Genomic DNA, 18,009 nt, shown 5'->3' on the forward strand with positions numbered 1-18,009 from the left:
AGGAAGGAAGGAAGGAAGTGAAAAGAAGGAGGAAAAGAAAAGAGAAAAGAAAAGCGTGAGTTAAGATAATCAGGATTGTGGAAACCAAGGTTCTTGTTATGTAGGGGAAGCCTCAGAACAGGCTTCAGAGAGAATAGGTGATAAATATCTCTTATTGGATCTTAAAAGGTGTCAGACTCTCCAGAAGAGACCTGGAGTCTTTTCTGTAAGGGAAGGAGATTCTCTACAGAATGCAAATTTCCCCCGGAAGAGATGGCTTTGCAGGACTATCTTAAAGTGTGTCAAAGAAAATATATTATAGGGTAAAATACTATGATTTCCTTCAGGGACTGCTATCTGTCATGTGGTGCTATATCAGAGTCTGTTGGAGTTGGGTATCTTACTGATACAAACAGCCTGTTTTGTCAGTCTTATGACCTGTATTCTAATGCTAATGTTGGTCAGCTGTGCCTAAACTCTGACAGGAGGAGAGTATGACAAGGTATGTCTGACCCTCTCCTTCCCGTCATGACCTGAATTAGTTTTTCATGTTTATTTTGGATCCTGTTGGCGAACAGCGGAGTCCGGTCAGTCAGTTGGGGTTAGAATTTTATTTTTGATTTACAATTAAAATGTCAATTTTCAAAAATGGGATCATAAGGACAATGATTCATCACAATTTTTTGGTGAAATCTAACAGTGTTCTTGCCCAGTTGTTTCATAAAAACTGGTAAGGAAAAGACTAAAAATAAATTCTTCTGAGGCCAGGCACAGTGGCTTACACCTGTAATCCCAGCACTTTGGGAGGCCGAGGTGGGCGGATCATGAGGTCAGGAGATCAAGAGCATCCTGGCCAACATGGTGAAACCCCGTCTCTACTAAAACACAAAAAATTAGCTGGGTGTGTTCGTGTGCCCCTGTAGTCCCAGCTACTTGGGAGGCTGAAGCAGGGGAATCACTTGAACCCGAGAGGCGGAGATTGCAGTGAGCCAAGATCACGCCACTACACTCCAGCCTGGCGACAGAGCTAGACTCCATCAATCAATCAATCAATCAATCAATTCTTCTGTTAACCTAGAATATTCTCTCCACAAATTCAGAAAATAAAGAAAACAATTTTATTATTGAATAAACATTAAACCAGACTGTGATGCCCATCACAGGTGATCCATTAATGAGATGCAAAGAGAAATAAAGCCTCCTTTTTTTTTTTGATACAGAGTCTGACTCTGTTGCCCAGGCTGGAGTGCAGTGGTACAATCTCAGCTCACTGCAACCTCTGCCTCCCCCGTTAAAGTGATTCTCCTGCCTCAGCCTCCCAAGTAACTGGGAATACAGGTGCGTGCCACACACTTGGCTAATTTTTTGTATTTTTAGTAGAGACAGGGTCTTGTCATGTTAGCTAGGATGGCCTCGAAATCCTGACCTTGTAATTCGCCCGCCTAGGCCTCCCAAAGTGCTGGAATTATAGGCGTGAGCCATGGCACCTGGCCAAAGCCTCCTTTTTATATAGCCCGGCAGATACAATCCATTGCATACATGCTCTCAAGATAAACAGTAACTCATCCTCATGTAAAAGGACTTGCTATGCAATTTTTTTTTTTTTTTTTTTTTTGAGACAGGGTCTCATTCTGTCATCCAGGCTGGAGTGTAGTGGTGTGATCTTGGCTCACTGTAACCTCCATCTCGTGGGTTCAAGTGATTCTCGTGCCTACGCCTCCTGAGTAGCTAGAATTACAGACATGTGCCATCATGCCCAGTTAATACTGGTATTTTAGTAGAGACAGAGTTTCACCATATTGGCTAGGCTGGACTCAAACTCCTTCTTTCGATTTCTGTGTGGTTTCAAGTGATTCGCCCGTCTCAGCCTCTCACAACGTGCTGGGATTACAGGTGTGAGCCACTGTGCCTGGCCTGCTATGCATTCTTAAACGCTCATTCTAAATTCACCTGGAAATCAAGGTGGCCATCCATGCTAGTTAATTACCTGTATCTGATGAAAAAATAAAACTTCTCATATCTCCTTGACGAGCAGGTAGTAACAGCTCAAGGTGCCTAGGCTAAACTCCCTAGGCAACAGGAGGATAGGGACACTACCTTCCTCGAGGTTTACATTTCAAAGACAAGACTCTCAGGCTCTTAAGAAAAAAAAATTCCTGGGTTGTGGCCGGGCGCCATGGCTCAGGCCTGTAATCCCAGCACTTTGAGAGGCCAAGGCAGGTAGATCACCTGAGGTCAGGAGTTCAAGATCAGCCAGACCAACAAGGTAAAACCCTGTCTCTAATAAAAATACAAAAATTAGCCAGGCATGGCGGCAGGTGCCTGTAGTCTCAGCTACTCAGGAGGTTGAGATGGGAGAATTGCTTGAACCCGGGAAGTGGAGGTTGCAGTGAGCCAAGATCGTACCACTGCACTCCAGCCTGGGTGACAGGCGAGATTATGACTCAAAAAAAAAAAAAAAAAAATTCCTGGGTTGTAACTGGGTTGCAATGTTGGCAAGAAGTTCATTTACCTTTTTAAAAGATTTAGATACATATCAAAGGCACAAAAATTATTTATATTACAAGGTTTATCAAGGAAATACTCTTTAAAAAGGAGAGGAGAGGCCAGGCACGGTGGCTTACGCCTGTATTCCCAGCACTTTGGGAGGCCGAGGCGGGTGGATCATGAAGTCAGGAGATGGAGACCATCCTGACTAACACAGTGAAACCCCATCTTTACTAAAAATACAAAAAAAAAGGCCAGGCGCGGTGGCTCAAGCCTGTAATCCCAGCACTTTGGGAGGCCGAAACGGGCGGATCACGAGGTCAGGTGATCGAGACCATCCTGGCTAACACGGTGAACCCTGTCTCTACTAAAAAATACAAAAAACTAGCCGGGTGAGTTGGCGGGTGCCTGTAGTCCCAGCTACTGGGGAGGCTGAGGCAGGAGAATGGCGTAAACCCAGGAGGCGGAGCTTGCAGTGAGCTGAGATCTGGCCACTGCACTCCAGCCCGGGCGACAGAGCGAGACTCCATCTAAAAAAAAAAAAAATACAAAAAAAAAAAAAATTAGCGGGGCATGGTGGCGGGCACCTGTAGTCTCAGGTACTCAGGAGGCTGAAGCAGGATAACAGTGTGAACCCAGGAGGCAGAGGTTGCAGTGAACCAAGATCACACCACTGCACTCCAACCTGGGTGACTGAGCAAGACTCCATCTCAAAAAAAGAAAAAAAAAAAAAAAAAAAAAGGAGAGGAGAAAAGGTTAATTTACCTTTTGGCCAAATAAGATAAATTTACTCTTTTTTTTTTTTTTTTTGGAAAACCCATACAGTGGGCCGGGCGCGGTGGCTCACGCCTGTAATCCCAGCACTTTGGGAGGCCAAGGCGGGCGGATCACAAGGTCAGGAGATCGAGACCACGGTGAAACCCCGTCTCTACTAAAAATACAAAAAATTAGCCGGGCGCGGTGGCGGGCGCCTGTAGTCCCAGCTACTCAGGAGGCTGAGGCAGGAGAATGGCGTAAACCCAGGAGGCGGAGCTTGCAGTGAGCCGAGATCGCGCCACTGCACTCCAGCCTGGGCGACAGAGCGAGACTCCGTCTCAAAAAAAAAAAAAAAAAAAAGAAAATCCATACAGTGAGGGCTGGGCACGGCGGCTCGTACCTGTAGTCCTAGCACTTTGGGAGGCCAAGGCAGGCGGATTGCTTGAGACCAGGAGTTCGAGACCAGCCCGGGCAATATGGTGAAACCCCATCTGTACTACAAGTACAAAAATTAGCTGGGCATGGTGGTTTGCCCCTATTGTCCCAGCTGCTCTGGAGGCTGAGGCACGAGAACCGCTTGACCGTGGGAGGCAGAGATTGCAGTGAGCCGAGATTGAGCCATTACAATCCACTCTGGATGACAAGAGCGAGACTCTGTCTCAAAAAAATAAAAAGATAAAAAAAATAAAAAAAACCCAAAGAGCCTCTTTTCCATCTCCCCGCCACAGAGTTGTCTTCAGTAATTTCATTCGCTTTTTTCCTCAGGGTTTCCAGGGTGTCTGGGTCCCAGAAGGGGAAGTTCTCTTCAAGGTACAGAAACCATGACTCCGCAGAGAACCGCAGAGACGGCAGCACGACCAGAGCCCGGTCAGGTGCGGGGAGGCTGCAGGGCTGAGACTTCCGCTGCAGGGCTGAACTTCCGCTGCAGGTCTACTTATTCCCATCGGCACCAATGCCGCTGGAGGGGGTCATCCAAAGGAAGCGGGGGCGCGGCTTGGAGGCTGTTTCAGAAGGTCCCACTGAGCCGAGGACTCAAGGCCTGGCCACAGCCCTCCCAAGTGAGGCCCAAATCATATTTCACCACGCTCAGAAAACCTTGTCTGCTCATTTCAGTCCACAGCGGCTTTGCTTTATGATCTCTCTTGCACTGTCCAACCAAGAAAGTTCCAAACCTGAATGGATTCCAGTGAGGGAGTTAAATCAGGCCCCACCTCAGTTTCTGAACTACAATCAATAGGGCTGGGTCCCAGCATCTGCATCTTAATGTTCCTTCGTGTCATCCCGAAAGGCTGGTATTTGCAAATCCTTTTGGGGAGCGAAGAGTTTTTTAGAGACAGGCCTCACTCTGATGCCCAGCCTGGAATGCAGTGGTGGGATCACAGCTCACTGCAGCCTTGAACTCCTGGCCGCAACAAATCCTCCCACCTTGGCCAACCAAAGTGTTGGGATTACAGGAGTGACCACTGTGTCTGGCCAGGAAAGCCCTTCTGTTTCACTTGAATGATATTTCGGCAGCATACCTACAGCCATTGTTGTATGAAACTGCATCATTGCAGGAAAAGAAAAGGTCAGAGGTGGCTGTTTTGCTTTTTTTTGAATGTATCAGACCAAATCTGGGCTAGTCTTTTTTTTTTTTTTTTTTTGAGACGGAGTCTGGCTCTGTCACCCAGGCTGGACTGCAGTGGCCGGATCTCAGCTCACTGCAAGCTCGGCCTCCCGGGTTTACGCCATTCTCCTGCCTCAGCCTCCGGAGTAGCTGGGACTACAGGCACCCGCCACCTCGCCCGGCTAGTTTTTTGTACTTTTTAGTAGAGACGGGGTTTCACCGTGTTAGCCAGGATGGTCTCTATCTCCTGACCTCGTGATCCGCCCGTCTCGGCCTCCCAAAGTGCTGGGATTACAGGCTTGAGCCACCGCACCTGGCCTTTTTTTTTTTTTGAGATGGTGTCTCGCTCTGTCACTCAGGCTGGAATGCAGTAGCATAATCTCGGCTCACTACAACCTCTGCCTTCCAGGTTCAAGTGATTCTCCTGCCTCAGCCTCCCAAGTAGCTGGGATTACAGATGTGCACCCCCACACCCGGCTAATTTTTTCTGTATTTTTAGTAGAGACGGATTTCAACATGTTGGCCAGGCTGGTCTCGAACTTCTGACCTCTGGTGATCTGTCTGCCTCGGCTTCTTAAAGTGGTAGGATTACAGGCATGTGCCACCGTGCCTGGTTTGCCCATTTTTTGACAATGTGTCAACATCACGTAAGATGGGCACTGCCTCAGTGTAGTGTGTCTAGACAAGGTGGCCAGAAGAGAGAGGAATATGCAAACCAGGCTTGAAGATGAGTTAAATCAGAGCGTTTCATTATTTAGCCAGGCATCGTGGCGGGTGCCTGTATCCCAGCTACTTGGGAGTGGTGGGCTGGAGAATCACTTGAACTCAGGGTGCAGAGGTTGCAGCGAGTCAAGATTGCACCATTGCACTGCAGCCTGGGCAACAAGAGCAAAACTCCGTCTGAAAAAAAAGAAGCTGTGAGTGAGTCCCACACGGCTTCCTAGCGGGCTGCGGCTCTCCTGGGAGTCTCTCGCTCATGGGAAAGGCACAAACTGAACGAGGAAGCAGATCCCAGTGCTGTGGAAGTCTCATCGTTAGGAAGCTCTGCTTTTCTAGAGTTCAAATTTGCATTCATGACCCTTTAAACCGTCAGAGCTGGGTGGGTCTTTCTACAACAAAACAGTTTGCTGTCTCTCTCCTGGTTAAAAGGCTTTCAAAGATTAGAAGATCAATGTTCTGACACCATTAAAATTTCTCTTTTGTGGAATGAAACGCTCTGATTTAACTCATCTTCAAGCCTGGTTTGCATATTCCTCTCTCTTCTGGCCACCTTGTCTAGACACACTACACTGAGGCAGTGCCCATCTTACGTGATGTTGACACATTGTCAAAAAATGGGCAAACCAGGCACGGTGGCACATGCCTGTAATCCTACCACTTTAAGAAGCCGAGGCAGACAGATCACCAGAGGTCAGAAGTTCGAGACCAGCCTGGCCAACATGTTGAAATCCGTCTCTACTAAAAATACAGAAAAAATTAGCCGGGTGTGGGGGTGCACATCTGTAATCCCAGCTACTTGGGAGGCTGAGGCAGGAGAATCACTTGAACCTGGAAGGCAGAGGTTGCAGTGAGCCGAGATTATGCTACTGCATTCCAGCCTGAGTGACAGAGTGAGACACCATCTCAAAAAAAAAAAAAAAAGGCCAGGTGCGGTGGCTCAAGCCTGTAATCCCAGCACTTTGGGAGGCCGAGACGGGCGGATCACGAGGTCAGAAGATCGAGACCATCCTGGCTAACACGGTGAAACCCCGTCTCTACTAAAAAATATAAAAAAATAGCCGGGTGAGGTGGCGGGCGACTGTAGTCCCAGCTACTCGGGAGGCTGAGGCAGGAGAATGGCGAAAACCCAGGAGGCGGAGCTTGCAGTGAGCTGAGATCCGACCACTGCACTCCAGCCCGGGCGGCAGAGCGAGACTCTGTCTCAAAAAAAAAAAAAAAAAATTTTTTTGACACAACGTTTTGCTGTGTTGCCCAGACTGGAGTGTGGAGGCCAGATCATAGCTCACTGCAGCTTCTAACTCCTGGGCTCAAGCCATCTTCCTATCACATGAGTCTCCCAAGTAGTTGGCACACAGGTGCCAGCCACCACACCTGGCTAATTTGGTTTGGTTTTGTTTTTTTAGAGATGGGGTCTTGCTATGTTGCCTACACTGGTCTTGAACTGCTGGCCTCAGGCAGTCTTCCTCCCTTGGCCACCCAAAGTGCTGGGATTACAAGCACGAGCCACTGCACAGAGCTGAGATTTTTCGATTTAGTCTTTTTGTACATGCGATATTTTATTCATAGAATCCATAAATGGTAGGGAAATTCCTGAGTTCAGAGCAATACATATGATACAAAACTTGATATATAAACTAGAATTTCTTAGCCGAACTGGAAGGGCTGGCTTTAGGCAATCCATGGACTCCCTGAAATTGGGGACACCAGTGAAAATATGTGTGAGCTCATGGGCAGATTCCTATGATTTTCAGACCTCAAAATGTCTCTTAGGGCAGAGGACGTGTGTACCCCCAGTACAGAATCTCGGACAGTGAATGTCAGTGAACATTCGGCAGAAAAGGTCTGCCAAACTGAGTGCTCTGATGTGACTTTTTCATCAAGTCAGTGTTCCTGGGATCTCTTGTACATGATCATCTCACTCTTGTAAGGTTTCATCGTTTCTGCTTACCCTAGTTCTTTCCCACCCTGTTCCCTCTCCCACCACACTGGACTCTGAAATGGACATGTACAGAGAAGAGGAGACCCCACCATGCCTCAGGCTTTGAGTGGAGAGGACACAGCCTCTGCTGGGACAGGGAACAGAGGGATACGGAGACACTGAAGATGCTTGTGGACAGTGGTCTGAGATCGGGACAGTGGCAGGAGATACCATTCACTCAGCATCTCCAGGACAAGAGATCAGCCTGGCAGTTACATGTGTTTTTCTTCAAACTGGTTGCCAGGTTGGAATGGCCAATGACATCAGAGATTCCAACCTTCCTGATTGGAGGACCGGACTCCGTCGGCGCCTGGAAGCTGAGGTGGACAACAGTATCTTCTCAGAGCTGTTCGCCACTCCTGACTTCTCCCAGCCTCGAGAATTCATAACACACTCTTCTGGCTCCTAGCAGAGTCCAGAAGAAGGCCTTGGACAGAACAGAGACTAGGTTCCGTGGGATGGAACAGATTTTGGGAAAGATCACGACCCTGCTCCCCGAGGATAAGGAGGAGAGCCCCCAGCCGAACACCTCGGAGTACTCCCTCCAGGAGGTGGTGGATGATGAAGTGTCGGGACCATCAGGTGAGGGGACTGGAGCAAGAAGAGGTGGGACAGGATTGACTAACTCGAAGGAAGGGAGCTGGGTGCGGTGGCTCGCGCCTGTAACCCCAACACTTTGGGAGGCCAAGGCAGGCAGATCACCTGAGGTCAGGAGTTCAAGACCAGCCTGGCCAACATGGTGAAACCCCGTCTCTACTAAAAGTACAAAAATTAGCCAGGTGGTAATGGTGCGTGCCTGTAATCCCAGCTACTTGGAAGGTTGAGACAAGAGAATCACTTGAGCCTGGGAGGAAGAGGTTGTAGTGAGCCGAGATCGCGCTACTGCACTCTGGTCTGTGTGAAAGAGTGAGACGCTGTCTCAAAAAAAAGAAAAAAAAAAAAGGGTCAGAGGTCAGGAAGGAGAACCTGAGGAGGGTGTGTGGGAAAAATGGAGAAACTCAGGCCAGGTGCAGTGGCTAACACCTGTAATCCCAGCACTTTGGGAGGCCAAGGCAGGAGGATCACTTGAGGCCAGGAGTTTGAGATCAGCCTGGCCAAGATGGTGAAACCCCGTCTCTACTAAAAATACAAAATTGAGCTGGGCATTATCGCAGGCACCTGTAATCCCAGCTACCAGAGAGGCTGAGGCAGGAGAATAACCGGAATCCGGGGGATGGATGCTGCAGTGAGCTGAGATTGCACCACTACACTCCAGCCTCGGCGACAAAGCAAGATTCTGTCTCGAAACAAAAAAAAAGGAGGGACTCAGAGAGCTAGGGACTAGGGAAGAACATGAGGATGTGTTCTGAGGACAGAGAAATGAAAGAATGGGGAGGAGAAGGAGCGGCACATGGGGCTCAGCAGATAAGACAGACAGAAGGAAAGATGGCTTGGAGAAGCCAGCAGTCTGCAAGGCTGGGGAGGAGGGAGAGTGCTTTGGGGTTTGGGGTCGGGGTCTAAGGTGATCAGTTGCAGAAGCATTACACGGCGGTCTGGTTTCTTTACTCAGCCCCTGGGGTAGATCCCAGCCCCTCATGTAGGTCCCTTTGCTGGAAAAGGAAGAGGGAGTGGTCGGACCAGTCTGAGGAGGAGCCAGAGAAGGCGCTCTCCCCTGAACCTGAGGAGACCTGGGTGGTGGAGACGCTGTGTGGCCTCAAGATGAAGCTGAAGCAACGGCGAGTGTCGCCCGTGCTCCCTGAGCACCACGAGGCCTTCAACAGCCAGCTTGGTAGGAGGACACCCCAGACAGCACCTCCAATCCTGTTCTTCTAAAAAAGAGGAAATTTCCAATAACCACTCTTTTCCAATGGGAAAAATATGCCCCCAGTGGGTGAGCTCTCCATGCGGGAGGACTCGGAAGTGATTATTCATGAGGGACGCTTAGGAGATGATAGAGGATTAGCTAGACTTGATAAAGGTGGGCGCTTGGGATAAGAAAGCTTGGTTTCAGCTGGGCACCGTGGTTCACGCCTGTAATCCCAGCACTTTGGGAGGCCGAGGCAGACGGATCACAAGGTCAGGAGATCGAGACCATCCTGGCTAACACGGTGAAATCCATCTCTACTAAAAATACAAAAAATTAGCCAGGCCTGGTGGCAGGCGCCTGTAGTCCCAGCTACTCGGGAGGCTGAGGCAGGAGAATGGCGTGAACCCGGGAGGCAGAGCTTGCAGTGAGCCGAGATCGTACCACTGCACTCCAGCCTGGGCGACAGAGCGAGACTCCGTCTCAAAAAAAAAGGAAGAAAAAAAAAAAGCTTGGTTTCAGGTCAGGCGCTGTGGCTCACGCCTGAGATACCAGCACATTGGGAGGCTGAGTCAAGGGGACTCCTTGAACTCAGGACTTTGAGGCTGCAGTGAGCTATGACTGTACCACTACACTCCAGCCTGGGTAACCGAGCAAACCCTGTGTCCAAAGAAAAACAAAGCCCAGGTGTGGTAGCTCATGCCTGTAATCCCAGTACTTTGGGAGGCCGAGATGGGTGGATCACTTGAGGTCAGTTGTTTGAGACCAACCAGACCAATATAGCGAAACCTCACTTATACTAACAATACAAAAATTAGCCAGGCGTGATGGTGCACGCCTGTAATCCCAGCTACTCGGGAGGCTGAGACAGGAGAATCACTTGAACCCGGGAGGCGGAGGTTGCTTTGAGCCAAGATAGCATCCCTGAAGTCCAGTCTGGGTGATAGAGTGAGAACCTGTCTAAAAAAAAAAAAAAAAAAAGAGAAGAAGAAGAAGGAAGGGCCCAGAAGGAGCATGTGAGGAGGGTGTGTGGGAGGAATGGAGGTACTGAGGCAGGGTGTAGTGGCTCACACCTGTAATCCCAGCACTCTGGGAGGCCAAGGCAGGTGGATCACTTGAGGCCAGGAGTTTGAGACCAGCCTGGCCAACGTGTTGAAACCTTGTCTCTTCTAGAAGTACAAAAATGAGCTGGGCATTATGGCGGGCACTTGTAATCCCAGCTACTTGGGAGGCTTAGGCAGGAGAACCACTGGAACTGGGGAGACAGAGGTTGCAGTGAGCCGAGATCGCACCACTACACTCCAGCCTAGGCCACAAAGCAAGACTGTGTCTAAAAAAAAAAAAAAAAAAAAAAAAAAAGAAGGGACTCAGAGAGCCAGGGACCAGGGAAGGACAAAGTCTTCTGAGGACAGAGAAATGGGAGAATGGGGAGGAGACGGAGCAGCACATGGGGCTCAGGAGAGGAGACTGACAGAAGGAAAGATGGCATGGAGAAGCCAGCAGTCTGCAAGGCTGGGGAGGATGGAGAGTGCTTTGGGGTTTGGGGTCGGGGTCTAAGGTGATCAGTTGCAGAAGCATTACACGGCGGTCTGGTTTCTTTACTCAGCCCTTGGGGTAGATCCCAGACCCTCATGTAGGTCCGTTTGCTGGAAAAGGAAGAGGGAGTGGTCGGACCAGTCTGAGGAGGAGCCAGAGAAGGAGCTCTCCCCTGAACCTGAGGAGACCTGGGTGGTGGAGACGCTGTGTGGCCTCAAGATGAAGCTGAAGCGACGGCGAGTGTCGCCTGTGCTCCCCGAGCACCACGAGGCCTTCAACAGGCTGCTTGGTAGGAGGACACCCCAGAGAGCACCTCCAATCCTGTTCTTTCTAAAAAGAGGAAACTTCCAATAACCACTCTTTTCCAATGGGAAAAATATGCCCCCAGTGGGTGAGCTCTCCATGCGGGAGGACTCGGAAGTGATCATTCATGAGGGACGCTCAGGAGATGATAAAGGATTAGGCTAGACTTGATAAAGGTCAGCGCGTGGGATAAGAAAGTTTGGTTTCGGGCCAGGCGTGGTGGCTCACGCCTGAGATCCCAGCACGTTGGGAGGCTGAGGCAAGAGGATTGCTTGAACTCAGGACTTTTTTTTTTTTTTTTTTTTTGAGACGGAGTCTGGCTCTGTCGTCCGGGCTGGAGTGCAGTGGCCGGATCTCAGCTCACTGCAAGCTCCGCCTCCCGGATTTACGCCATTCTCCTGCCTCAGCCTCCCGAGTAGCTGGGACTACAGGCGCCTGCCACCTCGCCCGGCTAGTTTTTTGTATTTTTTAGTAGAGACGGGGTTTCACCGTGTTCGCCAGGATGGTCTCAATCTCCTGACCTCGTGATCCGCCCGTCTCGGCCTCCCAAAGTGCTGGGATTACAGGCTTGAGCCACCGCGCCCGGCCAAACTCAGGACTTTGAGGATGTAATGAGCTATGACTGCAGCACTGCACTCCAGCCTGGGTGACAGAGCAAAACCCTGTCTCAAAAGAAAAACCAAGGCTGGGCATGATAGCTTATGCCTGTAATCCCAGCTACTCGGGAGGCTGAGACAGGAGAATTGCTTAAACCCGGGAGGCAGAGGTTGCAGTGAGCCGAGATCGTGCCACTGCACTCCAGCCTGGCCCACAGAGTGAGACTCTTTCTCAAATTATTTATTATTTGAGATTAAAATTATTTATTAATAAATTAATAAATAAATAAAAATAAAAATCTAATAAAGAAAAACAAAATCAATAAACAAAGACAGCGGTTTCAGCTATGCCCTCTGAAATTCAATGTCTCTTACTAACTTTTCTAAACCTAAGTGTCTCCATCCATAGTGGGGGACACTTAGGGGGACCAAGGCCATGATCACACCCTGATGTGACTGTCTCATGAGGAAATGATGGGAATTCCTTTATGACTCTGCAGCGGTCCCTCCGGGTCTGCTGGGAGGGTGTCCTGGCTTATTCCCAGCCCTACATCCTGTAGATTCTCACACCCAGGGTCTCCTTCGGCCTCTTCCCAGGGGAGTCTCAGAGCAGGAGCCTCTCTCCCTTGCCCAGTGAAAGTCATTCTCCCCTCTCCCATCCCCCTCTCCCGTGGCCACAATCCTGAGACTTCCCCCCGGGAGGCACACTTCTCCTCGCTGCCCTGCTGCTCCCACGGAAACCCTGCCCTGCTTCTCACGCTGACATCTGCTCTCTAATCACAGAGGATCCTGTCATTAAAAGATTCCTGGCCTGGGACAAAGATCTGAGGGTGTCGGACAAGGTAAGGTTGTTCTCCATGTAACTGTGCTCCTGTTCTAATGCACGGCCTGGGGGAGGGCACCGCTTTCAAACCCACAGTTCTCCCTCCACCACCTCCCACCAGATACTCCTACAGTCTTTGTGTGTGTGTGTGTGTGTGTGTGTGTGTGTGTGTGTGTGTGTGTGTGAGAGAGAGAGAGAGAGAGAGAGAGAGTCTTGCTCTGTTGTCCAGGTTGGAGGGCAGTGTCTTGATCTTGACTCACTGTAGCCGACGCCTCCCAGGTTCAAGTGATTGTCCTGCCTCAGCCTCCAAGCAGCTGGGATTACAGACGTGAACCACCACGCCTGGCTAATTTTTGTGTTTTTAGTAGAGACGGGGTTTTGCCATGTTGGCCAGGTTGGTCCTGAACACCTGACCTCAGGTGATCCACCCACCTTGGCCTCCCAAAGTGCTGAGATTACAGACGTCAGCCACTGTGCCCGACCAGCTCCCACAATCTTGAGTCTTGGCACCCACACATTTTTTTTTTTCTGAGAGTCTAGCTCTGCTCCCCAGGATGGAGTGCAGTGGCATGATCACAGCGCACTGAAGCCTCTAATTCCTAGGCTCAAGCAATCGTCTTTACTCAGTCTCCTGAGGAGCTGGGACTAGCACATGCCACCATGCTCAATGAATTTTTGAAATCTTTGTAGAAACAGAGTCTTGCTATGTTGCCCAGGTTGTTCTCGAACTGTTGGGCTCACGTGATCCTCCTGTCTCCACCTCTCAAAGTACCGGCATCACAGGCTTGAGCCGCCACTCCCAGCTGTTCTTGGTCTTTTTATGATTTGTCAGCATCTCTCTCAGGACTCTGCTGGTCTCTTGCCAAGTGAATGAACAGCCCATCTCTCCTACGGGTCCTCTGGGATCTGAGCCCTGGGCCACAGTCTGGCCGCAGTCCTGGAGCTCCTGGCCCCTCTACTCTCAGCTCTTTGGGACACTTCTCTGCCTGGCACACAAAAGACCCTCCTGACACCAGCCCACCTAGACACACCCCCTCCAAAGATCCCATCTGGAGCCCACCATCCTGGGAGCATCACCGAAAACCCTTCCTCCGGCTTCTCAGATTTGCATCCAACCTTCAAATATCCCTCCAACCCGCCATTTCCAAATAAGTACAGCTACCCCAACACTGAGGTCCCTTCTCAGAGGTGCAGCCCTTCCCCAGACCCTCATTCCCCCTCTCCACAATCTTCCTCTTCCAAGATGTGACCTCTCCCTCTCTGTGTTCGTTTGTCTCCATCAGTATCTCCTGGCTATGGTCATAGCATATTTTAGCCGGGCCGGCCTCTTCTCCTGGCAATACCAACGCATTCATTTCTTCCTGGCTCTGTGAGTGGTTTGCTTCCTCCTATCCATCAATATCCAATGCCCTGGGACAGCGGGGGAGGTGGGATTCCAGCCTTTCATTTATCCTTTCACCTGTTTGTCCTCTTTACTCTGTGTACAAAAAAGACAGGATTATACTATCTTGTTCTTAGAGTGTTGTTTCTAAAAACAAACTCAGGCTGGGCGAGGTGGTTCATGCCTGTAATCCCAACATTTTGGGAGGCCAAGGCAGGCGGATCACCTGAGGTCAGGAGTTTGAGACCAGCCTGGCCAACATGGCCAAACCCCGTCTCTACTAAAAATAGAAAAATTAGCCGGGCACGGTGGTGTGCACCTGTAATCCCAGCTACTCAGGAGGCTGAGGCAAGAGAACCCCTTGAACCCAGGACGGGGAGGTTGCAGTGAGCTAAGGTTGAGCCACTGCACTCCAGCCTGGGTGACAGAGTGAGACTTTTTCCCAAAAAAAAAAAAAAAGCCAAAAAAACAAACTCCAACGCTGGTGTACAAATAAAAGAATAAAACAAAAGGAACCATAAACCACTCCTAAGGGGAGAAGAAAAGGGAAAAGGAGCGGAGGAGTGGACATGACACTTCCCCCAGAAGCAGCCTTTCTGATTCTTCTCTCTCTCCTTCCCACATCAACTGCAAACGCCATCGACCTCCTCCGGGTTCCCATGATGGAGACCACAGTTCAGGTCCCCCCTGCATCACTCGAATCCACTGTCAAATGCTCCCTGACAGGGTCTCCTGGAGTCTCTCCCCAAGCCAGGGGGCTTCCTAGTGCAGCCTGAGCATCTTTCCAAAGCACAACGCCCTCACTGCCCACCTGAACAACTGCCTTAGCTGATGTCTTTCTAAATCGAGGCCAGGGTCCACAGTGCCAATTCCACCCTCTCTACAATCTCTACAACCACACTGGCTTGCCATTTTGGTGTTTCCTGGCTTGGCTTCACTGCTCCTTCCAAATGCCCTCCACTGACTTTGCGTTTGTGTTTTCTGTCTGGGTGTCCCGCACACATGTGGTTCTGAAGGGAAGGACACAGTCCTTGAAGTCAGTTCACCCCACAGCCTCTGTCGTGCCTTCCGTCATCTTCCAACTTCGGCATGCCCGTAGCTCTCCAGTTACATCCTATGATAATGTGACATTGGGATTAGGTCATCTGCCCTGATTTCTCCCAGTCTCATTAGACTAGATGAATGTAGAAGGCAGGGTCCTGGCAAAATATCAATGTATCCAGTTTCTTTTATTTTTTTGAGACAGACTTGCCCTGTCCCCCAAGCTGGAGTGCAGTGTTGAGATCATAGCTCAGTGCAGCCTCTATATCCTGGACTCAAGCGATCCTCCCACCTCAGCCTCTTGATTAACTCCGACTACAGAGCTGTGCCACCACACCTAGACAGTTTATTTATTTATTTATTTATTTATTTATTTACTTATTGAGACAGAGTGTTGCTGTGCCCCTCAGGCTGGAATGGAGTGGCTCAATCTCGGCTCACTGCAACCTCTGCCTACTGGGTTCACACAATTCTTATGCTTCAGCCTCTTGAGTAGCTAGGACTAATGGGCGTGCCATCGCACCAGGCTGATTTTTGTATTTTTAGTAGAGATGGGGTTTCTCCATGTTGACCAGGCTGGTCTCAAACTCCTGGTCTCAAGCGATCCACCTGCTTCAGCCTTCCAAAGTGCTGGGATTACAGGCATGAGCCACCATGTCCAGCATATTTTTTATATTTTTAATAGAGATGAGGGTCTTGCTATGTTGCCCAGCCCCATCTCAAACTTCTGGCTTCAAGTGATCCTCCTGCTTTGGCCTCCCAATGTGCTGGGATTCTAAGCGTAAGCCACCACTCTTGGTCGCCAGTTGGGTTTTTGTCTCCATCCTGAAGGAGTGGGAGACGCCCTTCAGCAGGTCTCTGTCCAGCAGAGCCCTCTGAGGAAGGCGTGACTCTCTGCAGGGTGGGTGTCAGTCCTGAGCGGAGGACGGTCCCCTGCCCTCCTCTGGGAAGCTGACCTCAGCCGGAGGTATCTCCTGGTGGTGCCCCTAAGCAGTAACCTGATTTCTGTCCCCAGCTACCTGGCCAATGACATGGAGGAGGACAGCGAGACCCCCAAACAAAACATCATCTACTTCCTGTACAGGAAGAACCGCTCTCAGATACCCTGGTTCCGTAAGCGTCGGTTCCAGTTCTTCCGTTCCATGCGCTGGAGGGCCGGGAAGACCCGCTCTCAGAAAGCCTTGTTCCATAAGCTTCGGTTCCAGTTCTTCCGTTCCATGCGCTTCAGGGCCTGGGTTTCCCTGGAGGAGTTGGAGGAGGTGGGTGGGGCATGGGGAGGTGGAGATGGGGAGGAATCGGGTGGGCTGGAGGCTGGAGGAGGGCAGGGAGGGGTATCCTAGCGAGTCCCCATCTTCTCAAAGGATGTTTGTTTTTCCAGATCCAGGCTTATGACCCAGAGCACTGGGTGTGGGCGCGAGATCGTGCCACCTTTCCTAGAGCTCCAGGGACCATGAAGGCCTGAGGTCATCGGCCTGAGAGAAGGTACATCTGCTTCCTCTGGGGCAAAGGAAGACTATTGGGGTCTATTTCAGAAATCTGAGGAACCCAATTGCTTGATCCAGCTTCAAGCCTGGGCAACGTGGCGAGATTCCCTCTCCACAAAAATAACAAAAATTAGCTAGGCGATGTGGGAGGCATCTCTTCTCCCAACTACTCAGGAGGCTGAGGCGGGAGGATCGCTGGAGCCTGGGAGCTCGGGGCTGCAGGGAGCCCTGATCCTGCCACAGCACTCCAGCCCGGGCGACAGAGTGAGACCCTGACTCAAAAATAATCACAAATACTGAGTTCGGGGAGCTTCATTATGATTGACGCACTTGAGTTACCGATTTGGGTTGAGGGTTCAGTGGAGCTTTGGTTTACATCTTGTGCAGCTGACCACGTTGAGCAGAGCATGAGACTTCATCATGAGGAGGTAGGATGATAGATTAGGCTTCTGGACTTGTGGTTCGTGATGTTGTCACATTGGAAACGGATCTAGCATGGTTACAAGTTTAGCTCTGAAGTGACACAAAAGCCCCAGCTGTGATGAGGTCCAAAGCCACATTCTCTGAAGGTGCCCTACTCCCTGGGCAGACCCACCCAAAGTCCTTGCTATGAAGATCACTGGGGCTGACCTTGGGTGTACTGAGTGAGTTTTGGAGTCAGGGTCACCAAAGTCTAAGTATCACAGTTGAACACAATGGTTCAGAAGCAGGGTATAGAATGAAAGGTAGGAGATAAAATTGCATTTCCCAATTGCTCTGAACTCTAGTTAGACTTGACATGGGACATGAATAACCTTCCTGTCTAGAGAGCTGCTTCCCTGAAGTGTGACTTCTCTCTCTCACTTCCAGAACACCAGGCCCAGGGAGATGCGGATTTTCAGCAAGAACTTTATTCCAATGCTAATGGGAGACACCACGAAGGAGGACAGCAGCCATTTGTGCAGATCATCTAGAAGAACCTGGACTGTTCTAGAAGGAGCTGAATACAGTGATCACGTTGTCCTCTTAGGACCGGGGGGGGGGGGGGGGATGGGGGGAGCTACTTCTAGGAATCCATAGAGAACAGTGCGAAACCAGGGGTGTTTCTGGTTCCACCCCTTCCTGCGGCACCACCTCCCTTTTGATATTGCTGAATTCCAACCTCCCTGGGGCCGAACCTGGAGGTCCTGTTTCCTACGGACTTGGCTGCCGCAGTCCTGGAGCATTTGAAGGCACACGGCAGACACTCAGATTGGCACAGAATTCTTTGTGAAATATGAGTGCCATAGACCGTAACAGATAGCTTCATGCACATTATGCATTTTATTGGTTTGTTTGGAAAATGCGGGCCACTGAATTATTAACAGGTTTATTTCAAATAGTTTGGAAATTGTTGTACTTTTTAAAACATGCAGTTCCTGTATATTTTTAGATGAGAGTTATAGCTGTTATATATACATAAAGATAACTTTATTTTCATTTTAAGAGAGAATCCTTTTTATCCTAAATCGTTTATTATCTTTAAATTGTTTTCTGTATTATTACATGTACCTCTGG

The 18,009-nt window shown here is 49.9% G+C and overlaps 1 protein-coding gene across 1 annotated transcript; it reads left to right on the top strand.

Annotated features, from left to right (window-relative positions):
- Nucleotides 1–7,783: 7,783 nt before the first annotated feature.
- Nucleotides 7,784–16,485, top strand: LOC102118303 (speedy protein E16-like). The gene is made up of 8 exons (XM_074036518.1): nt 7,784–7,848; nt 7,936–8,108; nt 9,076–9,294; nt 10,916–11,134; nt 12,528–12,586; nt 13,851–13,936; nt 16,005–16,248; nt 16,368–16,485. The coding sequence occupies exons 1-8, from the start codon at nt 7,784–7,786 to the stop codon at nt 16,449–16,451; spliced, it is 1,149 nt and encodes a 382-aa protein (XP_073892619.1). The 3' UTR covers nt 16,452–16,485.
- Nucleotides 16,486–18,009: the final 1,524 nt, after the last annotated feature.

Source organism: Macaca fascicularis, chromosome 3 (genome assembly GCF_037993035.2).
Source record: "Macaca fascicularis isolate 582-1 chromosome 3, T2T-MFA8v1.1".
Taxonomy (NCBI): Eukaryota; Metazoa; Chordata; class Mammalia; order Primates; family Cercopithecidae; genus Macaca; species Macaca fascicularis.